Consider the following 25,765-nt stretch of genomic DNA (forward strand, 5'->3'; position numbering starts at 1 on the left):
CGCTCTTTCCCTTGGAATTACTCGTTTCACCCACCCCCGTCACCTTCATCGCAACCTCCATGCTGTTCCACATCTCTCTCTTAGCCATCACCTGTCTCACCCTCACCCACACCCTCGCTATGACAACACCCCGTTACAAAGGCCCTCTTCCAGAGTTTCTTCCCATCCTGAAGAACTACGACGAAGCCCGCGAGTTCCAAATTGCAAACCTAGATGCCTGCATGTGGCCTGAGAATGGTGGTCACTACTTCAAGGACATGGATAACAAGCTTCTCGCTGTGGCTTCGGATGAACTGTGTGAATACGTCGACCGCGGAAATGCGGAAATTGATGCCATGATTGCAGCGGGTGAGCTGCCGGAACCCGAGGAATGCGACGTATGCGAGGGAAAGATTCCTTGTCGGAAGTGCTTTGAAGCCGCGTCTAAGCAGCACTTGGAAAACGATCACAAAGAGCTTTAGGGTCAATGCTTCGGCACCTGAGCCTAGAGCCTAGAGGGCTGTGAGACAAGGGTGATGTGTGCTCGGCTAGGTGTGAGACAAGCCCCTGGTCGTCTCACGGTGTCAATTACATTGTTTTTGCTACCTCTGGAAATAGCCTTGCCTTGATGAGTTACTCGTGGGGGCTTTTTTTTCGGCGCCCGAAAGCCGTGGGACATGGTATGATAGAATAATGAACTTGACCTGGCGAAGCGATTGATTTGTATCACGTTATGGAATGAAGAATCAGAAATCGTCTTAGTAGGCTGCTGGGTTTCTCAAACATGGCCAGTCTATCCCAATTTGTTCTGAAACAACGAACATCAAAGATACTCTATGATTCAAAATGCTATTCACCATTTTCTTGATCTTCTTCTTCCACCTCTTCAGCATTGCCATAGGCAGTGCTGTGCCTTTCCAAACTATGGGCGAACTTCTTGCCACTGAGATTGAACTGACAGAGTTCATGGTCGCTCGACCAAATATCACAGTCGATACTCAAAGCGGCAATTGGACGATTGAAGACGTCAATGGCCTGCCTGTTGCTCACGTCAGTAGTGAGATTAAAACGCAGTTAGACGCTCGTTTAAGGCCCATGGAGGTTTATACATAACGAGATCAGAGCTTTCCGACGTGTTCATATCAAATCACCGATTTTCGCATCTTAATTGTGTCAATTGTGTCATTCCTGGAATCCCGGGAAAGTGCATCGGTTATAGTGGCAGCCACCTTTGCAGCCACCGCAACATTTGTATCTAGTTGAAGAGGGTCCGCTTGGTGAAAGAGAAGTGGTTTCTTGTTGTAGTGAAATCCTCATGTACAAAGTATTATTTTGTATATTATCTATACACATGTGTCAAGATCGACATTTCGGATCTGTTCCTCATCCCCAGCAATGATTCCTATCTCGACATGCTGTTTCACCTTCTTATAGCGAAAATTGAACGACGGGATTTCTTATGTACGTATTAGCAATTGTACAGGATCGCTTCCATATATAGAAGGTGTAAACGTTGTAAAGTCGGAGAATCTCGAGGGTGAAGTGCAAGTATAGAGTAGAGTATAGAAATCCAAATGGCTAAACAGATAACCATCAGATAAGCGGGTCTCTTCAGGTCCTCCTCCACTCACACACAGTCATTTTCCATTCGATTTCAACGAATTAGCAAAGCCTTGACTAAAACGGCCAAACAGCATCGCCCGACCCAATCGGCCTGCGCGGCACTTATCACCGACTTCTTATCTCGGGAAACGAACGGCAGTCAAATATCCCCACATTCCTCTTTTTATGTTTGACCTCAAGGTTGACCTCCATACCACATATCACATATCACATACTACCTGTCACCTGTCTAACCTCTTTTCTTGACATCTTTAACCCTGGTGCTATTCCTACCCTGTACGCCAAGACCCAGGTTGGGGTTCCACTGCCATGCAGCTCGTTCCAAAGGAGGTAAGTGGCGCGGAATTCGAGACAAACAACAACTGACACCCTGGTAGCTTGATAAGCTCACTATTGCGCACCTCGGGTTCTTGGCACAGAGACGTCTAGCACGTGGAGTGCGGCTCAACCATGCTGAAGCTGTGGTATGTAGACTGTCTCAGCCTTGTGGGATACTGTGCACCATGCTAATCCCCACTTCCAACTAGGCCTTGATCTCGTCCGTGCTGCACGAGGTGCGTACTCTCCGTCCAGGGATATACAGATCCACATCCATACCATACAATCGAACAGTTGACTAACGAACACCAGCTAATCCGCGATGGCCACTACTCCGTCGCCGATCTCATGTCAATCGGCAAAACAATGCTCGGCCGTCGCCACGTCCTCCCCCTCCGTCGTCGCAACACTAGTCGAGCTACAAGTCGAGGGAACTTTCATATCTGGCACCTACCTCGTCACCGTGCACCACCCCATAAGTAGCAATGAAGGTGATCTCGAAAGAGCGCTGTACGGCAGTTTCCTGCCCGTGCCTGCGCCAGAGGCCTTCCCCGATCCCGATCCCGAGGACTTCCACCCGGAGAAGATGCCTGGAGCGGTTATTCCGGCCAAGCATGCGCGCGTCGAATTGAGCAGTGGGCGAAGGCGCATTAAGTTGAAGGTTATGAGTAAGGGCGATCGGCCGATTCAGGTATGTACATGTACAATTCGTGCGCGGAAAATGAGACTGGGACAGCGATCTGGGAAATCGGCATGATTGGACTTCCGTGCTAATTTTTTCTAGGTTGGATCGCATTACCATTTCATTGAAACGAACCCGCAGCTGCACTTCGACCGCATCCAGTCCTATGGATTCCGGTTGGATATTCCCGCTGGTACATCCATTCGTTTCGAGCCTGGCGACACCAAGACCGTGACACTGGTCGAGATCGGCGGCAACCGAGTCATCCGCGGAGGAAACTGGTTGGCAAATGGACCTGTTGAAATGAACCGCGCCGAGGAGATCGTGACCAAATTGCAGACTGCCGGTTTTGCGCATGTGCCTGAACCACAGGCCGATCGTGCGCTTGTTTCTGGGTTCTCCATGGAGCGCGAGGCGTACTCGCGCATGTTTGGTCCTACGACTGGTGATCTGGTTCGATTGGGCTTGACTGATCTTTGGATTCGGGTCGAGAAGGATCTGACGAATTATGGTGATGAGTGTGCCTTTGGTGGTGGTAAGACACTGCGTGAAGGTATGGGTCAGGCCTCGGGTCGCGGCCATGCGGAGTGCGTTGATACTGTTATTACGAATGCCTTGATCATCGATTGGACTGGCATCTACAAGGCCGATATTGGTATCAAGGATGGGATCATTGCTGGCATTGGCAAGGCTGGAAACCCCGATGTCATGGATGGCGTGCATCCCGATTTGGTTGTTGGTTCGTCGACGGATGTCATTGCTGGCGAGAACAAGATCATTACTGCTGGTGGTATTGACACGCATATTCACTTGATCTGTCCTCAGCAAGTGGATGAGGCCCTGGCCTCAGGTATCACCACCTTCCTTGGTGGTGGAACCGGTCCTAGCACTGGATCAAACGCGACAACTTGCACCCCCGGACCAAACCACCTGCGCCAGATGATGCAAGCATGCGACAGTCTACCCATCAACATCGGAATCACAGGAAAGGGCAACGACTGCGGCCGAAAGAGCATCGAAGAACAAATCCTAGCAGGAGCAGCCGGTCTCAAGCTCCATGAAGACTGGGGCTCAACCCCAGCAGCAATCGACAAGTGTTTGGAACTCTGCGATGAATACGACGTGCAATGCATGATCCACACTGACACCCTCAACGAATCCGGCTTCGTCGAGCAAACAATCGAAGCCTTCAAGGGCCGCACGATCCACACCTACCACACCGAAGGCGCAGGAGGCGGCCACGCACCCGACATCATTTCCGTTGTCGAACACCCCAACGTCCTACCAAGCAGCACAAACCCAACCCGCCCCTTCACCCTCAACACCCTGGACGAGCACTTGGACATGCTAATGGTCTGCCACCACCTATCAAAGAACATCCCAGAGGACGTAGCCTTCGCGGAAAGCCGTATCCGCGCGGAAACCATCGCCGCCGAAGACGTTCTCCACGACCTCGGCGCAATCAGCATGATGTCCTCAGACTCACAGGCCATGGGCCGCTGCGGTGAAGTCATCCTGCGTACATGGCACACAGCGCACAAGAACAAGACGCAGCGTGGACCACTTGGATCGGATGCCGATAGTGGCGCTGATAACTTCCGCGTTAAGCGGTATATCAGCAAGTATACCATCAACCCGGCCTTGGCACAGGGCATGGCGCATGCCATTGGTAGTGTGGAGGTTGGAAAGGTGGCCGACTTGGTCATGTGGAAGGCTAGTAGCTTTGGAACGAAGCCGGTCTCCGTGATTAAGAGTGGTATGATTGCCGTTGCGGAGATGGGTGATCCGAATGCTTCGATCCCGACCATTGAACCGATGATTATGCGGCCGATGTTTGGTGTACGCGTCCCCCAAACATCCATCATGTTCGTCTCGCAGGCTTCTATCGATGCTGGAATCGTCCAGTCATATGGATTGAAGAAAAAGATCATTCCCGTTAAGAACTGTCGTACTATCGGGAAAAAGGATATGAAATTCAATGACACAATGCCGAAGATGAAAGTTGATCCGGAGAGTTATGTGAGTTTACCTCCCTTTTGCAAGCTGTTTTATGGCAATCCACCTGGTATACAGAACTAACATCTACCCTGAATAGACCGTCGAAGCAGACGACATGCTCTGCGACGCCGAACCAGCCTCCGAACTACCCCTGACACAGGCATACTATATCTTCTAGACATTTCGCATACCCCCTTCCCCTTCCCCGTCCCCTTCCCCATACTAGCATTTACTTCTTTTCACGGCCTTGCAAGTCCTACGTTATACCTCATCGCTCTTGCTTCTACTATTTTTTTTTTCTTCATATCATTTTGGTGTTGTTTGACAGCGAGCCAGCTCGAGTTTTTTTTGATTTCTATCTGCGTGCATGAGTTATAGCTTTCAAACGAACGTGACGATTTTTCTTTATACTTATTATCCTTTCTCCTGCTCTTGTTTTCAATTCATATCTCTTTTATCTTTGATCGTAGTCTTAGTTTTGATATTCAGATTATCGACCCCCATCTACTCCATAACTCCCCATGTACGTTAAAACACCAAGCACCAACAACTAACATCAAATTTAAACACTCAACCTCCCAGCAACCCCCTCAATACCAATAACAACAATCCCGTCCGTCCTCTGCCCATCACCATAGACAAGTATATCACCCCAATGAAACAAACAAGCAATGATACTATCACACAAAGCCGGAATCTCATGGCTGAAATACCCATACGGTTTAGACGTCACATATGCATTGTACCGGGTAGAGCTAGCCATGGACATTGATGCCGCTTTGAGGGCTTCCACTTGTGGGATTAGCCCGAAGAGTGCCGTTGATACCTCTGGTGCTGATGCTGGGTTTGTTCGTAGGGTTTTTGATTGGTGGAGGAGGGAGTTTAGGAGGACTTTTTGGGTTTCTCGGTAGGTTTTTACTGGGCCTCGGGGCATTTTTGGCTTTTGCTTGGTTGGGAGGTTTGTTTAAAGATTTGATTATCGGCTTGTATTTATACGCCTGTCACCAAAGCATACAGATTAACTGCCGTTGGGAAGACGGTAGAAAGGAGAAGACAAAGCATTGTTCCGTCTCGTTATCTGTCTCATACTGTGCTCATATTTCTCTAGCTATCAAAGGGTGAGTTGGCGTGATATGTCTCATTACCTGGAAATATTCAATATGTCTCACTGGTCAATTGAAGAGAGGTCCCTGATCATTGTCTGGACATGTTTCTTTGTACAGCAAATCGCCTTCCATGAAGTATAGAAATGCTTATTCAAACCTAAATAACATAACAAGTAATACCAGCACCTTTTTTATAACCTGCATGACAGGTACAACAGCCTACAATTGAAACCCTAGTTGACACCGCAGTATCATTCAACTAACCTAAACTCGACCCAGTTACTAGCCGGGATAACAATCGCAGGCCGGCCATCATTATCTTTTGGATCGCTAAGCCTATCCTCCACAAGCCATACTATAGTGCTATCATGATCTTGGAAGTTACCCCAATCCCACCACTCAGGCGAAGTCCCCTTAAACCGATACCGAAATTGATGACCGGGTGCTGCATTCTTCGGAAAATCAGTCACTTCCCGCGTAAATGACCACGATTCTCCAGGTCTCAAAGCTTGAAATTGATCCCCATCGTTCTGGCCAACATTAAACGGCTCGGGCTTGGAGAATCTATAGGCATGGTGCATGAAGATAGGGTTGACTTGATATGGAATCCATTCACCACTGTCTTTGAAGTAGAGCTTGAATCCACCGGTGTAGCGATCGATACTGGTAAAGACGCACACATGGAAGATAACAGGTCTGTCATCGGGGGGCCCAGGAGCCGGATCATATGTGATGGTGATGGTGACAGGGTAGTGAATTCTCCCACGAACACGATCAGTCATTGATAAGGTCTCAGGACCAGCGATGCTCATGCTGAGCACCGGTGCATCGATTACTCGAGCAGAGGGGGAAAGAGGGATCGGCGAAGACGGATATAAGACCGTTTCGTCCTCTATGTCACTCTCTTCGTCGGTGAACTCGAATGACTGAGGTGGTCTGCTGGGAAGGATAATTGCCGGAGATTTTGGAACGATCTGGCTGCCATCGTGTTCTGCTAATGTTCCCCAATCCCATAAAGGGATTTGTCCTCCTTTCCATACTATCTCCCAGGACTGTCCATTGGCAAACCCAAAAGAGGTAGAGGGTATGGTCGGTTTGAACCAATCAACTCTGTCGCCTGGATCGAGTTGTTTGAAGCATTTGTTCGAGACTGATACTTGTCGTGGATGGATGGACTTTGTACATGGCTGGTTAGAAGGAACGGGCCGTAGTTGGCCGGCTTCGTGTCGAAGAAGCAGTATATCTCCACTGTTGAATCCATCTTCGATAGGGTCCCAATGAATAATGCATGTTTGTTTTTGTGGGTCATCCGCTGCTCTCGTAATCACGAAACATATTTCGTCCCAGGGTTTATAGTCAAGGTCGTAACGGGGTCTCACTTGAAAGGTTAGAGTGAGGCGAGGAGCCTCAAACCTGGCGGAGTTAGTTTTTCTCGTCAGTTGGTTTCTTGGGATTACCATACGATCTGTCTGCGGATGAGTATTTAGCGTAGGATGAGAGCTGCTTCTTGAATGACTCGGAAGCCATATGAAATTTGTGTGGAAATGAGAAGATGATGGGTTAGAAAGCTGAATGCGAATGTTCACGGCGAGATATGTCACGTGGCCTGTTGAGAAATGATTCACACTAGAATGTAAGCTAAAAGATGATAGTCTCTGTGGTTCTTTATCCCATAAGATTGCGCCTCATTTGACCTCGCTTTCAAATGCAGAAAACAGTGGAGTCCGACAACGTCATAACATTTACCAAGAACATGCTTTTTGTTGCGAGACACCGGGAAATAAACAGCGTAGTCAATTCAAATGGGGTATCATATATTTAACAAGGAAGGAAAAGTTGAGGTAGCAAAAGAGAGATCTAGACCAAGATTGGAGCGAGCATTAAGCTTAGCCTATAGTTCGATCTCCTCTTCGGTATGATTATCCCTCGCAGTAACAAGCGAGACATTCGTCCATGCTGTAAACGTATCCTCTCGTGCAGCAAGATAAGCGGCAATACGAGCACGACGTGAGAGACGTAGACTTGCATCATCCTTTTCTGAGATTTGTGTGCCACTATCCACAAGTCTTTGGTCCGATGATGCGAGTGCCGACTCAGAAATCGAGAGAGGGAATGAATCCGTGAGTTGACTTTCTCGTTTTTGAGTGTCGGGGTGGATGGGGGAGGTCATATCGTCGGTAGTTAGATCGATTATGCTTGGTGACTTTGGTTCGGGGTTTGGGATTGTAGGATAAGGCTCTGTATTTCCTGGGGCTACTTCCTTAATATTGATGGGTCCATAACCATCTTCATTATCTGTAGAGCATGTAGATGGTAGGATACTGGCCTGAGAGGAGAGGGCTTGTTCTACGTGGACCTGGGGTTTGTCGAGTGTAATTGAAACATCGGATATATTCGCTTGATTCGCAGTGATTCGAGGTTGGACATGTTGACTCAAGTGAATCGTGTGAAGGCTGAAATCTCCGGTCCCATCACTTGTATCTGTCGATTGGGTAGAAAGGTCGAAGTCAAGACGAGGTCTCTTCTTTGCGCGCAGACCTTCTCCATCGCTCTCATCTGCCAAGGTCTGCCGCATATGCTCATCGTGGGCAAATCTATTTTCCGAACAGAGGTGGCCGAATAAAGTTCGAATAGAGACATTCTCGTTCCATGACGAGGGGTCCACCGTGCATGGATGGATGTCTTTGGGTCGGAATGCAGCGACCAATTCACATGATTCGGAGTACGAAGAGTGTCGGGAATATGGGAAGCGCTGTTTCCTTGTTAGAGATGTTGTAAATGTAAAGGGAAAGGATACTCACTATTGTATTGGGCAGATCAGGCCCAGAGGACTCATCGGTGGAAGCCGAAGGACCATGGCTAAGGGCAGTCACTAGATTTTCTAGTGTGATCTCCCCTTCTTCACTCAAGCCGTATGTATCAAGTGAGAGCGCTTTTTTTCTTGAGTGAAATGCATTATTCAATGCATTTCGCATCTGAGACAGCGCCTCTTGATCTTGTATACGCTGAGAACAAAGTTTCTCTAGCTCAGCCATGGCAGACTCATCCGGTAGCTCAAGTTCATGGGTTTGGTATAGATCCCCGACACCACCGCCTGCACCAACTTCGGGGATTTCTGTACCGGCAGAGGTGCGGTTGACAATCGGCATGATATAGACTGATTTGGGTCCACGAGATGATGCGCACGCGACACCTGGTTCGCAGCTGTGAATTCGATTGCTCTCATTGTTGCTCAAGCAGCCTTCTATATTTCTGTTTCCCAGCTCAAAGCCACACAGTGGAGGTGCTTCACTGGAGCCCTTGTTGCCCAGGATTCGGGTCAAAGACCGGTAAAGACCCATCTGGTAGCGATCCACATGTACCTTATACTATTAGCATATAGCCAAGCCGAAGATTGACGAATTAGTCACCTTGGTGTTCAGCGCTGCTGACAGCGCTATCCATACATCTTCATAGCCGAATGTCCATGCGCGAAAATAGAAGATGGTGTCAGCAGAATAGGCTTCCACCTTCTGCAGCAGCTCCGCGAGACCCTCGGCCTTGGAAGGAAACTCGCGAAATGGATTTTTCTTGCTCGCAAAGGTGGTATCCAGATACAACCTTTCCAGCCGTTTCTGGCCTAGAGTGTATGGTATCAAGATGGGGTGGCGAATCAAACTACTTACCCACCATTTCTCAGCTAAGAGAGGTCAGTCATGGTATCAATGTAGACAGGCTGTATACTTACCTCGAATGTCACCCGAGTAGATGATTGCCTTGCCGTCGCCTTCGATCAGAAACATCACCGCCCCAGGACAGTGATTGGCATCGAACAATGTTACCCTGACACGTCGTCGTGGGGTAAGTTCAATCTCTATTGGCGTATTCAACGGGATAGGGCGCTGTTCAAGGATAAGCTTTGACTTCAACCGAGAGAGATTAGAACACAATACCAGAAGTTTTGCGAGATGTTTATAGTGTAGTCTGCGTGACTCTAGGATCCCTTTGTTAAAGTTCATCCGGTGCGGATATTGCTCAATCCGTAATAGTAACTAAGTAAGGGTTAGCCACAGTGATGTCAATGATGCCACACGACATACCTCTCGTGTCGCTGGCGAACAGTAAATGAACGGCGCTCGAAATGACTCAAGGCCCTGCAGATGATCACTATGCACATGGCTTAGAAAGCAAGCCAGTGGCGCAGGCCGCTCAGGGCAATTCCGAAAGTAATCGACTGCTTCTGTTTAGCTGACGTATAGAGACTATAGGATGAGGCTCACTCCGGATGTCGGGGAACTCTATAACAGGTTAATACCGAAGGGGTGCAAGATAAACGGGTCTCACCTTCAACAACGCCATCAAAGGTCGACATGGCCACTCTGAGGTCCAGACGGAGAACGCAAGTCAGTCCACTATGTATGAGTTGGATATGCACGTGACGTGGGAATAAAAGAAAAGTGAAATATGCTAAATCTTCATTGGTTTGAATAAAATGAATTGCATATTATTGACCTATCCGATTCGAGTTCCTGTACTCCGTACTCCGTACCTATGAGGCACTAGTCGGAACAGCTGGCCGTGCAGGACACCAAATCTAGCCATTTGCCAGCGCATGCGTAGTTATATAGGCCCATTCTTCCGATTTCCTCCCTTCTTCACTTTTTCCTCCTAGAGGTCTCAATGTGTATAGTTCCTCATGCCTGTGAGACCTCCAATCCTCAAGGGTCAAAGAGCCGAAACGTCAGCTGGGCACCTGATCGGTCTTTCATTTTTGTCATTTTGAAGACTTCACTTTAACATAGTCTCAGTGACTTTCATTTCTTCCCGACAAAGGGGGGATCTTAATTCCTGGACATTCCAGGGACCTCCTTAATTCTTGCATCTGCACTTATCACTCACCTCACCTCAATCAACATGCGTAAACCCTCGCTGGCCCAGATCGTGTTTAACGCCACGTTTCCACGACCTCGCACAAACGAACCCGGTTCGTTTGCTGCTCACATTACCCGAAACCTCGTCCCCGAAGTGCGCGTCGAGACATCCCATTTCTACGGTTCGCTAGACTGCATCGAAGCGCAATATCCGGGGCTGGACTACTCCTACGGGCCGCATCGCATGCGGCTGAGCCGGTTCCCATGGCATCGCAGATTATTCCGAGTCTTTGATGAGCTCAAATTAACCGAGGAGGAGATCTCTGATCTGTGCCGGTGGGAGGGCACCAAGTCCGCGCGACAACGGTACGAGGCTGAAGAAGGGACCAAAGTGCGGGACACCACTGCCCAGTCGATCCGACCAGCATCACCTCAGCCGTTTCCTTCCATTGAGGTCCACTACGATGACTTCTGCAGGACAGAGGAGCAGGACCAGATAATCGAGACCCAGAGTAACAACACCGTCCGCCCAAGTGCGTCTCGCACCCCTAGCACCCATCCCTCCGACAAAGCAGAGCATGAGACCGAAGAGGAATACAGTGACGAGGAAATGGAGAGCTGTGGCGTTGCACTGAACAACCGCCTTCTAGCCGCAATGGCTGCGCGCGACCAAGGGGTTGATGTGCCTCTGGACGAGGACTGGGAACAATGGCTGAAGGAGGCAGGAGAACGCGGCGGATACGGCGACATGGTGCATGCCATTCGTGCAAACCAACCCTTGAGCTTCGGCACGGAGCGATCTCAGCGCCGTATTAGGGCTCGTGTTGTGTCGACCGCTGCGTCTCTTCCTGATGCATACCTGTTCTCGCTGCCAGACAGCATCCTTGCAAGCCCGGCTCTTTCATCCACCTCCAATCCTACTTCTGGCGCGGCTCGATGACTGCTCTGACTGCCTGACTTGAATGTGATCCTTGTTCAAGGCTTCGCTATGACTGTATGCATTTCTTTCGGCGCATCTTTTCCCTCTAGCATTGTCTGAAGTGGACTGGCTCCTTCTTCTTTCCCCTTTCTCTTCTGTTGACCATTATCCATATCATATTCACAAGAGTCTTTTGCTACTGCATAGATTTCCTTGGTTATCAGCGTCCCACTTAATACCCTTACCTCTCTCATTACCTTGCCTCTGTTTCTGTTCTTGACGGGTGATCTTGTTTGGACTTGAAAACGGCAAAAGTTATTTTTCATTTAGCATATTATATCTGATTCAATGCTCTATGCTCAGTACTCTGTATTTTGTTTCTGTAGAGCGGTGATGCAAATAGAACAAACACCCGATAAGCTTGTAGCTCTCCGCACCTCCGCATGCCACTTCACTCTGGACATTGTTAGCTTCCTGGCTGTTGGGAAATCAGGCCTGATTGACCTCTGGTGTCTTGCGCTGCTTTATTCAAATCTTAGTCCGCTCCATGGTCCAAGCAGTGTCACTCCAACCTCTCGCGACAGCACCCCCACGATGATCAAGGCAATCTTCTACAGCAAATTCGACACGCAAGAGGGTATGTCAAACCTTTACCATGCATTACCAGCTACCAATTATCTCCAGGTCCCAAAGTCGTCCACCAAGTCCCCGATGGGGCTATCGTTCCCTCCCCCCACGGCACCCGCGCAGTCACTGTACTTGACCTTCTCCGACGTCTCCTTCTTTGTGATTCCCCGCCAGGGGCTCTGTGGAAACCTCCTGCAAGTCTGCACCAATGGATACCGTATCCTGGGATACCCAATTTGCATGAAGTCAGCGCGATACGACCGCAATGAGTTCATCTTCAACTTCTGCATCGTCCTCGCCGAAGAGGACGACTTTAGCACGTACAAAAGCGTGGTGCAGAAGATAGCAGATCTGATGCACGGCCTAGAGGAGCAGAATGGTTTTCTCTCCCGTGATTTTTCCAGAAGTGGGGAGGGCAAGGTGCATAGTCTATGCGAGATGCTGATGGAAGATTTGAATAACTATTGCGAGTGCATGATTCCTATCGGTATGTCCATGAACTGCTTTTACAGGCTCATTGCTAATAATTGGCTAGATGAGTTGAATACTCTGAACATTAAGCTGTTCCCAATTTATCCCTCTCCTCCACCGGTCAAGGCCTGGCATGTGCCACTCTTCACATTGCGGTATCAGGCCTTTATGGATGAGAATTGGGACTTGACCATGCAGCGGGTATGTGAATATATGCCTTCGTTCTATAGGCTACAATGACTGATTACCATCAGATTGTCCCTCATATCAACGGCATCAACAGTGTCCGCATCATCTCCATTCTAGCAGACACAGACTTCTCTCTCACCTGCCGTGCAATCCGCCACCTCCTCTACTATGGCTGTCTATTCCTCCTAGACATATTCTCCTTCGCAGCCATCTACGCCCCAACCGCCCAAATTAGCGCAACAATCGGCAGCGACGAAGCAATGCAACTAGAATGTGCCCGCTACGTCAACCTTCGCTTCGCACCACACTTCCCAATAGGCCCGAGCTCACCTCTCCCCCCATCCCTCATCCCAGGCGGAAGCAGCGCAAACGGCAGCGGCACAGGCCCCCTCTCAAGCTCCCTAACAGACCAAGCCCCAAGCCTAAGCCGCGATGACTCCCGCTTCGACGCAGAAGAAATCTGGCCCCTCCTCGGACCCCCAGAAGAAGCAGACACCACCACGAACCACACAAACGACAGCACAAACCCAGCACTCTCCTCCTCAAGCGACACCTCCACAGCCTTATCGAACAACCAAACAATCCCCCTCCACAAACCAGCCATAGTAGACGGTGTAGCCCTAGTGGAGCTCTACGCCAGCCTAAAACAAGGCCAAAGCGTCAAACAATGGTACGCCCAGCACAGCAGAACCCTAACAAACATCGACATCCGCCGCTTCATAACCTTCGGCGTAATCAAGGGCTTCCTCTACCGCGTCCACAAATACGCATGTGCAACCGGCCACGCAGCGCTAACCCCGCGCGGTCCGGGGACGGCCATGCCTACGCCTATCCCAACGGCTACACCCACACCTGTGGCAACGGGTCCGTCGTCACGCGCTACGACAGGGACGACGACGCCCTATACTGTTTCCAGTGTTGGGGATGAAGCGCCTCTTTCGGGGAGGGAGTCTAGTCGGGAACGGGCTGGGTCAATCCTGAGTGGAGGACGGAATGGACATGGGATTGGGAATGGGGCGGGCTTCTTTGAGGAGTATGAGGTTGAGGAGGTTGATAATCGGGTTTTGGAGAGGTATCTTGATGGGACGCATTGCTTTGATCAGATTTGTACCGAGTTGGAGCTTAGTGAGAGGGAGTTGACGGCTAGGTTGAAGAGGTATCCTGGGGAGGTTTTGATTTTGCATCGGTGAGTGACGGGTTGAGGTACTTGTAATTTGGTATTGTGTGCAATCGGCGTTTTTTTGTGCTTTTTGATACTTGGTTCTGGTCGATACCCCTGGTTTTGCTTGTTATATATCTTTGATGGGCAGCATGATAAGGAGGAAGAAATAGAACTTGGAATAGAGAATACGTATGAGAATACGCGTTGGAACATTTGTTGGAAGACGTGTTCAAAGAATTTCATCACTTATTGGTGATAATAAGCTAAAGAATAAAGGAACATTGCCACATCTAACCACCTAAATATCGACGAGATCGAGACTACTCTCTCCGCGCGAATAGAGATAGACACTGACGAAGCCACATGCGGTCTCCGAATCTAGGATGGAAGTGAGACCGAGAAAGTAAAAAAAAAGGTATCCGCTAACGCCAGCCCGCCGTCATGCCATTCGTATCGTATCGTGCAAGAAAATGAACCAGAAACGAGCCAAGGAACGAGAAAACCCAAAGGCAAAGGAGAACTCCAAGTCTATTGATGGATCCTACTCCTCCTCCCAGTTCTCAAGTTCAGCCTTTTCATGCTCGGCCATAACAGCCGGGTCGAAGATCGACTCTTCCTCCGAAGGAATAGTAGTCTTGATATCATCGAAGATAGGCAGGAAAGCCTCGTTCCAGCGGCGGCGACGATCCATGACAATCTTGGCGGCGTCTCCAACAGCAGGACGAGAGATGCCCGCAGCGCCAGCGACGTGGCTGCCACCACCCGCACCGCCGGGTCGATGTTTAGCCTGAGCACCCTTTTTGCTCTTGCCCATGGTACGAGTGCGCTTGAGATAAGCCTGCTGGACCTGAGTGTCGAGGTCGTCTTGGATAGTGGTGAATTCGAGCATGGCCATGTGCTCCTGGGCGATCTTTAGGATGCGAGCTTTGCGCGCGTTATTGGTGACAATTTGTTTCTTAAGCTCTCCTTGTAGAAGGCGGAGACGCTCGGCAACCTCATCGTCGTAGTGCGCGTCATAGTCTGGGTTATCATCCGCGCCGAGGAATCCGATGTATCGAAGCTCGGCCTTGGCACGCTCGTCGAGTTGGGCATGATCGAGTTTTGCGACAGAAGTCTTGAAGCCATTTGGATCGGCGTCGCGGAAAGCTGTTGCAGGAGGTTGTGATTGTTTCTCGTTCTTGATTTCTGGTTCGCCATTGGGTTGGTCAAGCTCCATTGCGTCTCCACCAAGGCCGCTTTCGCTTGTAGTTGAATTTGCATTATCGTCGGGGAGGGTTCGGTGCTCGTAACGTAAGAGTGAGCAGAGTCGGCTCAGAAGGGGTCCGACAGAGACCTCGTTCGTCTCCGCTTTCTCATCAGTCAATGTGTCGATGCTGCCACGGCCTTGGTTTAATGGGAGCTGATCCTTGTCATCTTGGCTCGAATCGTAGGATACACCATCTTCCTCCGCCCAAAGCTGACGATAGCTCTTCTTTCCGCGACGTGGGATGATGAATGGAGTGACGCGATCTCCCTGTTTCATGTTAGCTTGTGTGGTATGGTGATAGTTGCAATCGACCTACTCGCTCTCTCAGCCAGGCAATATCCTCCTCAGTAAGAGGCCGAACGTACGGCTCAATGTACGTGAGGAAAGTATTGGCGCTGACTTGATTGGATGGCTTCGCGTTGCTAAAGTCTTTGTCGGGAGCAACACCAGCTAGCATATGGGCGAGGTCGCTCTTGGGGAATCGAGCAACGCTGTAAATCTCTTTCTTCTCCTCATCAGTCATATCCGGGTGAACATCGCGTATGTCGTAAATGGTAGGATCGTCAAACTTCAGTGGATTGTCACCGAAGATTTGGATTTGAGGCACAGCAGGAGCTGGTTCAGGTTGGTGTGATTCATTGCTGGTCTCAGAGCCGGGGGAGCCGGGGGGAGCTGCCCCGTCACCAGCGGTGGTCGCACCGTTGGGAGACATCATGGAGGGTGGTGAGAGCGAGGAGCTGTCATCGGATGCAGCACGCTTGGAGATTTTCGATGCTGGGGAGGCCGCTGGAAATGTCAGTGCATGTTGAAATAGTGGGGAAGATGGAGAAAGATGGAGGTTGAGATGGGACGAATCGCAAAAGAATACAAAGGATGGAAATAAAGCGCCGAGTTGGTTCTCTTACCTCCCTCAATCTTGGTCTCAGCACCATCCTGGCGTCCAATCTGATGAGCTCCATGGGTCAATGGCCTCTCCTCCTTTGCACTCGCGCGCTCTTTCCGCTTTTTCAGCTTCCCGCCCTTGTGGATATCATCCTCTTCTTCTGTCTCGCGCTTCAATCTTGCTCGGTCTCGGACTTCACGGTCAAGCTCCTGGTCCTCCATCACTTCCTTGCGCTTCTGGGACATCTCCCGCATCCCCGCATTGCAGACTTCACCCCGAGCATCAGCCATATCACTGAGACTCTTCAGGTGTTCCACTAAGGCTTCGAGTGTTTTCGAATCGGGGATATTCTGCGCGGCCAACAGGTCCAATACATTGGAGTATTGGCCATTAGCCAAATCAATGAGCTTGGTTACATCATTTTCCAGGTAATTCTGAAGCGGAGGTCCTGGAATCGTAGGGGCACTAGCGCTGGATGGGGTGGTATTGCGACTACGCGACTGGCGTGCGTCGCGGCCTTTGCCTTTGCTCTTGTAAGCCGAAGGCATGTTGTTCGGGGATATGTGGGCGGTGAAAGGAAAGGGATGAATTGATCGCAATGGAAATTGCTATCAATCAGACGATAATGGGTCGGCAGAGGTGTTCCTAGGAGGTATGGATGGGGCTGGACCAACACATGCTGTCGTTGGCCACTCGAAACGAAGATGAAAAAGAGGAGATTATACAACCTCCAAACTGCCCAGAAAACGAAGCTAACGCGATTCTCCAGATCCTCGAGGTCACAGGTGAACTACGAAGCTCAGAGGTGACGGTGTTGGCGGTCGCTACACGTGACATATTCTTTATCATCACGTGTGCGCCTATCTAGGGATCTGGGGAACTACACATCGTACAGCTTCCAAGTTCCTTCCATTCGGTACGGAGAATAGTCTTGTGATCAAGCCTCACTCTCCCACATGGCTCAGCCTACAAGAATGTGCATGGCCTTTGAGCTTTGTGGCGGATCTGTATAGATCGAGCATTCTGCAGAGAACACCGAACGGTCTTGGCGGCAACTCCGAAACAGGAGTTTCCAATCCCAGAGTGAGGCTTGTTTTTGCAAACCCGAACAGGCAAAAGGTGCCCAGAAAAGGCCAAAAGTTACTTATGAACTGCTCGTGAGGGCAGAGGCGTACTCTGTATACTCTGAACAGTTGCCTATGTCGATCATTTCCACAAGCGTCACTTCCGCGAACGGCATAGTCCAATGCGGGCAAAGTATACAATATGCACTCGGCAACTCTCCCTTGTTTATGATGTTCTTTTCCAATTTTGAAACGCATATCCTGGGGAAAGAGGCATTTTGCCTCCCTCGTGGTCGGGACCAATTTTGTTCACATTCTTGTGCCGGTCCCGATTAAACTCTCGCATTCTTCCGCTGTAGGGCTCGATTTAGCACTTTTTAGCCGTGATCGATCAAGTCCTGTACTCTGTCTTTATCTAAATATACCGCTATTCCGTTTCCTTTCTCCCTTTCAGTCTCGAATTCTTCCCTCGCTTCAACAAATTGAGCATCGGCTCTCACTACCTCACACAATCTAAGAGCCCCCTGCTCAGCATTATTTACACTATGTCGACAGTAGGCATGTCTCGAAATACCCAAGATCAAACGGCGGGGAAAGTGGCCTCGCTCTATGCAGGCCCTGGTCACGCTTCGAATTCAACTTCCAATGTTAGTGTGAGTATTCTAGATACAAGTGAAGCGTGAGGGCCAGTTCTGACACCATGTAGGACTATGTCAGCTATCGATTCGTTCTAAACCACAAAGTCCAAACGATATCAAGTAACGGTATTCCCGACAGTGGATCAGTCGCAGGTCTCTTGTTTGTACCGACTCTAGGGCCTGAAGATCCATGCAACAATATTACTGCTTCGTCTGTGCCATCAAATGTGACCCGTTATGAGGATGTGTCGGAATTTGGATACTCTCTCATTGGTCTGGCTCCTTGGGTTACCGCCGAATGCTCTTCGTCATATCTAGATGCCGCACGGAAAGCTGGATCACATGGCCTGATCTTCTTCCAACCATCACTCAACGAGACCGAGCTACCGCCTTCATCAGATGATCCCAAATGGACAATCAATGATGGTGATGAATGGAGGATGGAAAACGATTATCCAGTCTATGCCATTCCTGGTGCAGCTGGAGCGACATTGATACGTGACCTCTCCCACTTTTCGGACAGCGCAAATATCACCGCTAAGAGCAACTCCAGCGAGGGATTTGCAGTGCAACCCAAAAGTGATCGATTGTTTGCTAGAGTCGATATCGGTATGTCATTATGTTTGTTTATCTGAAGAAACATATACTGATATATATCACAGACACAGACTCCTCTGGAGAAATGCCAAGTCTCTGGGCTTTCATACTTGCAATTGCGGGAACAGTCCTGATACTTAGTCTGCTGCTGGTCATTATTTATCGTCTTGTTTTACGGAAGAGGAGAGATATTCTATTGCAGCGTATCAACGATGGCCAAATCGACATCGAAGCTTTGACAATGACACCATTGAAGGCTCCTCGAGAAGTGGTTGACAAAATGCCACTCTACACCTACCTCGAGATTAATCCAGAAGAAGAAACGACAATTACTCGACCGACTACACCGGACGACGATGCTACACTCAATTCTGGTTATAACACTGCCCCGTCATCTCCCAATCAACATCAGCATCTGGACGATGCCTCACCCAAGAAACCGGAGCCAGCATACATCAAACCGGCAGAAGGAGAGAAAGAGGAGTCACAAAAAGCCAAGTACAGACTGAGCCACACTCAGACTACTTGTGCTATCTGCATCGACGACTTTGTCGCTGGATCGTCGTTGGTCCGTGAACTGCCGTGCGGTCATATATTTGATTCAGGATGCATTGATCCATTCCTTATTGAGAACAGCTGCTTGTGCCCTCTGTGCAAGAAGAGCGTTCTACCGCCGGGAACTTGCCATGTTGCTGTGACCAACGAAATGGTTCAACGAGAGCATCTTTCGAGGCGGTCCCTATAAAGATAGCGCAACTATTGGGTATTTTGTCTTGAATCACCTAAAGGGAAGACTTAATGGATTATATCCTGGGCTAGAGAGAAAGAAGTGAAGAAGCAATTGATAGCGACACTTGCATATTTGCAATTCATTTAGCATTGCGGTCTGGGTGGCGATTGCATGAAAATGGCGTTTTGACTTTTTAAATAGAGCAAATGGAGTATTTTATGAGTTAATTACCATATGAGTTCAAACTTCCTATAACGAAAAAAAGCCTCTAATCTAAATCATTCCCGAAGTCCTCCAGCTGGATACATGTATCAAGTAGTATAGCATTTGACTCGAAGCCTGAGGCAGAAATCTCGGTTAGCGCCTGACTTCCCAGGCCAATATCCCGTGATTGGTTGTGGACCCACACTCGGTTAATCACTAGCGTCCCACACACAACCCTCTGCTCTTAGTCGTTTTCTTCCTCGAACTTTTCGCGACAACGACAACCGACGACCTCGTGTAAGCCGACAAGGTACGTTCACCTTTTATCACATCCAATTCACTTCGTTCCAGTGCATTCATCTAACCAACCGTCCAGATGGGTGCCCTCAAGTACGTGGAAGAAATCCAAAAGAAGAAGCAGTCCGATGTGATTCGCTTCCTGCTGCGCGTCCGATGCTGGGAGGTGAGAGAAACCCCATGCCCCTCGATTGCCTAACATCTCCGCCGAGCGCTCGTGTGCGCTGCCATAGGATATGCCGTTTTATGTGGTATTGCTAGGTGGCTCGAACGAAACTCATTCGGCGGAAATGATTGTGGCACGCAAGAGAATCCTTTTTAAAAGGCTCATGTGTCTTGCTATACACTCGTTGAACTTTGCTGAGAGTGCATAATATAGCTCCGCCAGCTGAACGCCATCCACCGTGCCTCGCGCCCCTCCCGCCCCGACAAGGCCCGTCGTCTCGGTTACAAGGCCAAGCAGGGTTACGTTATCTACCGTGCCCGCGTCCGCCGCGGTGGCCGCAAGCGCCCCGTCCCCAAGGGTGCCACTTACGGTACGTTTCTCCTCGAATACAGACCGAAAAGAACTTTTGTTCTTGTTGCAAAATCGTGGAAAATCTTTTACTGATGTGAGACTGAATAGGCAAGCCCACCAACCACGGAGTCAACCAGCTCAAGTACCAGCGTGCTCTCAAGTCCACCGCTGAGGAGCGTGTTGGCCGTCGCGCTGCTAACTTGCGTGTCCTGAACTCCTACTGGATCAACCAGGACTCGACCTACAAGTACTTCGAGGTTATCTGTGTCGACCCCCAGCACAAGGCCATCCGTCGTGATGCCCGCATCAACTGGATCTGCGCCCCCGTTCACAAGGTGAGTGTGATTCTAGATTCAATTGCACGTCAAGAACTTTACTGATCAATTTTTTTCTACAGCACCGCGAGTCCCGTGGTCTCACCGCCACCGGCAAGAAGTCCCGTGGTATCAACAAGGGCCACCGCTACAACAACACCAAGGCTGGTCGCCGCCACACCTGGAAGCGCCAGAACACCCAGAGCTACTGGCGTTACCGTTAAGTGCGATAGTGCACTTCTGCAGCGATTTGGGTTGGAAAATGTTGGTCACAGCATGTGGTTTTTTATCCGAACACTTCTTTCCCAGACAGTGTCACCCACGCTGGGCTCAACTTTAATGCAGACCTTCCGGATCTGTTGTTAGCCAAAAAGCCATCTTGTTAAATGTTCAAATTCCCCTATTAACGAAGTATGACTGGTTCAACTCCGTGCCTGGTGACAGTAACTTGTAGATGTACGTAGTGATTATGCCTAATGATCAGGCCTAGTTGTAGTCCTGGAGAGCACTGGCTAGATATCTTGCTGCACTAAGTTTTAGGGTCAGATAGTATACTTTGGCGGATCGTCGTGATCGCCAGCAGTGGCTTGGAAGTTAACTAACATTTGACACAATTGAAGACGTTTGACCCGCTATTATGTGCTGCTTAAATTTCAAAGTGAACACTGTCTCAAAACATCAAAAATAGGTATGGGATCTCAGGTTGTCCAAAAATAGGTACTGGTGCCTGAGGCCACCAAGGAACCACTTACTTCCCCTCCGGCGCTTTCCCAATCCGTCCACGGGGACTATGAGATGCTGCAACTTCACCTTCCATTGGACTTACAGGTAAGATTGTTCTTTCAGTGAAACATGACCTGGATTGCTCATTGAAGCACTGCCACAGATCAGTCCTTGACTAAACAAAGAAGCCGAGCTTGCGTTACCGTTACTCGACTGCCTTACTCCAACTCCGTCCACCGACTCGCATGTGTCCAGTACAAGTGACAAGCTCGACGAGCTGGATACCTTGCTGGAGTGGTTGAACTAGGCCCATATATTACGAATAACTCGTTCGATGCGCCTCCATGCCGTCTTGGTCTGACCGTCCTCTGCCGCCCATCCCTCCGATCTCGACCTCTGGCAGCGCCCCCAATCCTCCACACCCTTCACCAGGAACTGGCCCGGAAAGTAGCTCGCGTCGCCAGCTCCGGCCTCGCGATGCTCCCAATATGCCTTCTGTAACCGGCAGCCTTCCCAAAAACTACCACCGAGGACATAACCGCTCGATCAGCAACCCGTTCGCCGGTTTCGGGCGAAAGCGTGATAAGACAATTGTCAAGTACGAGACTTGGGACTCCGATGATGAGGACGATGATGTTACATACCCGATCGAGCCCGAGTCGTCAAGTCCTAGGAAAGGTGCAGTCCGCGGAGGACATTCTACTGATCTTGCCCAGGGCAAGTGCCAGACGTGCGATGCTACTGTGCGGTGGCCCCAGCACTTGAAGGTCTTCCGATGCACCGACTGCCTGATGGTTACTGACCTTGAGCCGGATTCTCTTGAGTCAAACGATACCGGACACAACGGTAACCCTCAGGGCTCTCAGGGCCCGCCGAAGTCCCCAAGCAAAGGTATTTGCCATCAGTACTGTTGTCCAATTATACCCGTAAGGCACTGACCTGTAATAACAGTCTCTCGTTTGTCGGCTCATCAGACTCGTGGCATAATCGGAGGGTGCCTTAATACGTATTTCGAAAGCCTTCTAGATGAAGGCTCTCGGTCGTGGTTGTCGCTGGACGACGACAAGTACGAAAAGCCAAAGCAAGATCCATCTCAACCCTACAATTCGGGCTCGAATTATCTTTCAGTGCCGGGCGCTGGCGATTCTCGAAGCCGCAGTGGTTCTCAGTCCAGCGACCACGAAAGAGTCGGGACTTCAAAGGAGAATCTGGCGCATCTACCCCCACATGCCGTTCGTTGGGAGAAGAAAGGCACCCCCATCAGAGTTCGCGCAAATTCCGATCTTCAATCATCGCCGAAGCCAGACCGTTATCCCCAAGATGGTTCGCAGTCTGCTCACCCGGACATTCAAAGTCGGGAGAGCCAAGTGGAAATATTCAAGAGGCTGGAAAATACTATCGTAGCTGCCTTTAAAGGCTGTGGCTGTCTCAATGAATCGTTCACGACTCATCCACCTCTTCGATCAGCCAGTAGTGGCAATCCACCAAAAATGAAGATGGACCCCGCGCCAATGCCTGCGCCAGTACAGGATGCGCCTCTTTTTGAACCAGATGCCAAAACTCTTCTTTTGGGAGATCTGACCGAGAACTCAACCTGGTGGATGAACGAATGGGCCGAGGCTGAAGGGCAAACCCCAGTCTCTGCTAAAGAGAAGAATACACCCAAGTCTCGGATGGTGTCATCTCGAAGCCCCCGGATTAATTGGGCTGAGGTATCTCAATGGTATCACTTGGTTCTGAGCGCGGGGAGTTCTTGGGCTGACCAGTGGACTGCCAAAAAGCCCGACCCCGAACGCTCAGAAGCAGACATGCTACGAGCGAAGAGATGGGCGTCCATTGACCCGTCCTTGATTGGTAAACAAATCAGCGAGTCTCGTTCACATCTTCAACGAACACTGCTGAAAGCCACTGAGAATCTTCTCAAACGGCCGCGCCGCGTTCTAAAGAAACCAGAAGACACGAGATTCTTATTTATTCTGCTGGCGAATCCCATCCTGTCGTCTCCTACATCTTATCCCCAGCATGCACCGACATCAACATCTCACCGCGAAGAGAGGCGTCCATCGCACCCAAAAGATTACCCAAATCCAACAGCCCGCAATGGAACACACAAAGACTCAGCGAAACCGCTTCCTCGTCCACCGAGCTCCAATCACTATGGAATCATCAAGCGAGTATTGGGCCTTATGTCCAATCTACCAAACGATTGCCATCACTACTTTGTAGCTTGGTCTGCACGTTTCTCAATAGGACACTTTGAGTCCCTGGTGGAGCTCATCTGTGGTTTCTTGACCTACCGTTTGAGCCGACAGCATGGAAGGAAACCTCCTAAGAAGCCTCAAGATGGAGATGACTTGATACCAAGCTTTGCTAGCGCTTCAGGTAACACTCCAGCTGAACTTCACGCTGCGATCAATCGAAGGGGTCCGAACAAGAAGCCTGTCAAGAAGACCGAAGATCCAATAGTCTACACAGAGGACTGGCAGATCCGAGCTGCTGCAAGGATCATGTCGTTGCTTTTTACTGCAAACATCTCTGGCTCTTCTAGGAAATCTGATGGATCACCTCGCCATCTTGAATCACCCAAGAACCCTGGCCCTCGCCAAGGCCACATGATTCCTATCAGTGCGTTTTATAACACACTGCTGGACTATTCAGATTTGATCGGAGACTTTGAGATCTGGGAGTCTCGAAGCTCGAAGTTCTCGTTTTGCCAATACCCATTTTTCCTCAGCATCTGGGCCAAGATTCACATCATGGAACACGATGCACGCCGTCAAATGGAAGTCAAAGCCCGCGAGGCTTTCTTCAATAGCATCCTCAATCATAGGGCGGTCAGTCAGTATCTTGTGCTGAAGGTACGACGCGAGTGCCTGGTTGAAGACAGTCTGAAAGGTGTTAGTGAAGTGGTTGGTTCTGGCCAAGAGGAAATCAAAAAGGGTCTTCGGATCGAGTTCTCAGGCGAAGAGGGGATTGACGCCGGTGGTCTGCGGAAAGAGTGGTTTCTCTTGTTAGTACGAGAGGTATTCGATCCTCACCATGGATTATTCGTCTATGATGACGATTCGCAATATTGCTACTTCAATCCTTATTGCTTCGAGTCATCTGAACAGTTCTTCTTGGTTGGAGTTCTACTCGGGCTCGCTATCTACAACTCTACCATTCTGGACGTTGATCTTCCGCCATTTGCATTCAAGAAGCTACTGGCGTCAGCACCGCAGACCAGTGGGCCACAGCCTGCAAATTCCATGCGTTCGAGTTTCAAGTGTACACTGGAAGATCTTGCCGAGTACCGACCGGTCCTAGCCAAAGGACTTCGTGGCCTACTTGAATTCGAAGGAAACGTTGCAGAGACGTTCTGTTACGACTTCGTTGCCCAAGTTGACCGCTACGGAGAAAGCGTCACAGTTCCACTCTGTGCAGGAGGCGAGAAGCGACCAGTGACCAACTCCAACCGGCGTGAGTTTGTCGATCTCTACGTCCACTATCTGCTAGATACTGCTGTTGCTCGGCAGTTTGAGCCCTTCAAACGGGGTTTCTTCACTGTCTGTGGTGGCAATGCACTCTCGCTGTTTCGGCCAGAAGAGATTGAGCTGCTGGTCCGCGGCTCGGATGAACCACTTGATGTGAACTCTCTCCGGGCAGTAGCAACATATGAAAATTGGTCATATGTACAGCCAGAGTCAGTCCCTGTTGTACGGTGGTTCTGGGATTTCTTCGAAAGTGCGCCCCCGAAACAGCAGCGCAAGATCCTGTCCTTCGTCACTGGCAGCGATCGAATTCCAGCAATGGGAGCTACGAGTCTCAGCATCAAACTTGCTTGTCTTGGAGATGACTCTCCCCGCTATCCGATTGCACGTACATGCTTCAACACGCTGGGCCTGTATCGCTATTCCTCACGGGATAAATTCCTACGCCTGCTCTCTGATGCAGTCGTTAACAGCGAAGGATTTGGCTTGAAATGATTTTAAGTATTGATCGGTGGATCTGGTGCTTGCACATTTGTATAGACGCTGGACGTTCACTTCCAAAGCATATGATACTTGGAGTGGCTTTTTCTGTTCTTTTTGGTTATGGCGTGTCTTGCTTTTTGGGACAGGCGCTTTGCTTGTAATACACACTTTGCTGGATTAGTCTTGATGACTCCCTGCATAAAGTTGTTATGTATGCAACTTTGCTAATAAACGACATTCATTATGAGTGTTTCATATTGGAAGCTGATCGGCTCGGCAAAAGCTTAGATAGGACAAGCTTCTCGGGGCCCCGGCGGACTCCGCCTCAAATTTCGCGTAGAAGAATCGACGTCGTATGAGCCTTAGTTGTTCTTATCGAAAGTGCTTTGCATTGGAATTATAGGCTGACGCGTTCAGGAACCAGGAACCAGGAACAGCCACAAACACACTGCCTAATGCTTCTGAAGGACCTCCACGCCTCCATAAACTTAACTTGCGGGGGATATCAGTTAGCTCCCCAAGATCCTGATTATTGGAATGTAACCCGTTGACTGGTTTCACCCAGGAATGCGGAGCTCCGTCGGTTTATCGCGACCGAGTGTCAACACCAACTACGCCATCGAAGGCGAGTGGGGTTTAGTGCATAAGTAGTTAGTTACTTGCCGAGCACGATGT

General features: G+C 49.7%; 10 protein-coding genes across 10 annotated transcripts; 7 read left to right on the top strand and 3 right to left on the bottom strand.

The window, feature by feature from the left end:
- Positions 1-59: 59 nt before the first annotated feature.
- N7508_004155 (uncharacterized protein) lies at positions 60-461 on the top strand (the record flags this gene model as incomplete). The annotated part of the gene is made up of 1 exon (XM_058462221.1): positions 60-461. The coding sequence occupies one exon, from the start codon at positions 60-62 to the stop codon at positions 459-461; it is 402 nt and encodes a 133-aa protein (XP_058320846.1).
- Positions 462-825: 364 nt separating this feature from the next.
- On the top strand, positions 826-1,092 carry N7508_004156 (uncharacterized protein; the record flags this gene model as incomplete). Its single annotated transcript, XM_058462222.1, has 1 exon — positions 826-1,092. The coding sequence occupies one exon, from the start codon at positions 826-828 to the stop codon at positions 1,090-1,092; it is 267 nt and encodes an 88-aa protein (XP_058320847.1).
- An 819-nt stretch (positions 1,093-1,911) lies between these two features.
- Positions 1,912-4,778, top strand: N7508_004157 (urease Ure; the record flags this gene model as incomplete). Its single annotated transcript, XM_058462223.1, has 7 exons — positions 1,912-1,932; positions 1,980-2,066; positions 2,130-2,156; positions 2,233-2,332; positions 2,412-2,611; positions 2,705-4,621; positions 4,698-4,778. The coding sequence occupies 7 exons, from the start codon at positions 1,912-1,914 to the stop codon at positions 4,776-4,778; spliced, it is 2,433 nt and encodes an 810-aa protein (XP_058320848.1).
- Positions 4,779-5,957: 1,179 nt separating this feature from the next.
- On the bottom strand, positions 5,958-7,233 carry N7508_004158 (uncharacterized protein; the record flags this gene model as incomplete). Its single annotated transcript, XM_058462224.1, has 2 exons — positions 5,958-7,119; positions 7,169-7,233. 2 exons carry the CDS (start codon positions 7,231-7,233, stop codon positions 5,958-5,960), a joined length of 1,227 nt encoding a protein of 408 aa, XP_058320849.1.
- A 364-nt stretch (positions 7,234-7,597) lies between these two features.
- On the bottom strand, positions 7,598-10,057 carry N7508_004159 (uncharacterized protein; the record flags this gene model as incomplete). The annotated part of the gene is made up of 6 exons (XM_058462225.1): positions 7,598-8,458; positions 8,508-9,068; positions 9,117-9,385; positions 9,434-9,737; positions 9,786-9,919; positions 10,030-10,057. The coding sequence occupies 6 exons, from the start codon at positions 10,055-10,057 to the stop codon at positions 7,598-7,600; spliced, it is 2,157 nt and encodes a 718-aa protein (XP_058320850.1).
- Positions 10,058-10,599: 542 nt separating this feature from the next.
- On the top strand, positions 10,600-11,496 carry N7508_004160 (uncharacterized protein; the record flags this gene model as incomplete). Its single annotated transcript, XM_058462226.1, has 1 exon — positions 10,600-11,496. The coding sequence occupies one exon, from the start codon at positions 10,600-10,602 to the stop codon at positions 11,494-11,496; it is 897 nt and encodes a 298-aa protein (XP_058320851.1).
- A 573-nt stretch (positions 11,497-12,069) lies between these two features.
- N7508_004161 (nitrogen permease regulating protein NPR2) lies at positions 12,070-13,952 on the top strand (the record flags this gene model as incomplete). The annotated part of the gene is made up of 3 exons (XM_058462227.1): positions 12,070-12,589; positions 12,638-12,774; positions 12,828-13,952. 3 exons carry the CDS (start codon positions 12,070-12,072, stop codon positions 13,950-13,952), a joined length of 1,782 nt encoding a protein of 593 aa, XP_058320852.1.
- Positions 13,953-14,465: 513 nt separating this feature from the next.
- On the bottom strand, positions 14,466-16,601 carry N7508_004162 (histone acetyltransferase NGG1; the record flags this gene model as incomplete). Its single annotated transcript, XM_058462228.1, has 3 exons — positions 14,466-15,437; positions 15,487-15,956; positions 16,076-16,601. 3 exons carry the CDS (start codon positions 16,599-16,601, stop codon positions 14,466-14,468), a joined length of 1,968 nt encoding a protein of 655 aa, XP_058320853.1.
- A 1,061-nt stretch (positions 16,602-17,662) lies between these two features.
- On the top strand, positions 17,663-20,847 carry N7508_004163 (60S ribosomal eL15 domain-containing protein; the record flags this gene model as incomplete). The annotated part of the gene is made up of 8 exons (XM_058462229.1): positions 17,663-17,770; positions 17,824-18,364; positions 18,418-19,087; positions 19,535-19,583; positions 19,663-19,749; positions 19,963-20,119; positions 20,209-20,435; positions 20,498-20,847. 8 exons carry the CDS (start codon positions 17,663-17,665, stop codon positions 20,636-20,638), a joined length of 1,980 nt encoding a protein of 659 aa, XP_058320854.1. The 3' UTR covers positions 20,639-20,847.
- A 634-nt stretch (positions 20,848-21,481) lies between these two features.
- Positions 21,482-25,102, top strand: N7508_004164 (HECT-type E3 ubiquitin-protein ligase; the record flags this gene model as incomplete). Its single annotated transcript, XM_058462230.1, has 2 exons — positions 21,482-22,028; positions 22,089-25,102. The coding sequence occupies 2 exons, from the start codon at positions 21,482-21,484 to the stop codon at positions 25,100-25,102; spliced, it is 3,561 nt and encodes a 1,186-aa protein (XP_058320855.1).
- Between the last annotated feature and the right edge of the window lie 663 nt (positions 25,103-25,765).

The sequence above is a fragment of the Penicillium antarcticum genome (assembly GCF_028974205.1).
Source record: "Penicillium antarcticum strain IBT 31339 chromosome Unknown utg000004l_segment0_segment0, whole genome shotgun sequence".
Taxonomy (NCBI): Eukaryota; Fungi; Ascomycota; class Eurotiomycetes; order Eurotiales; family Aspergillaceae; genus Penicillium; species Penicillium antarcticum.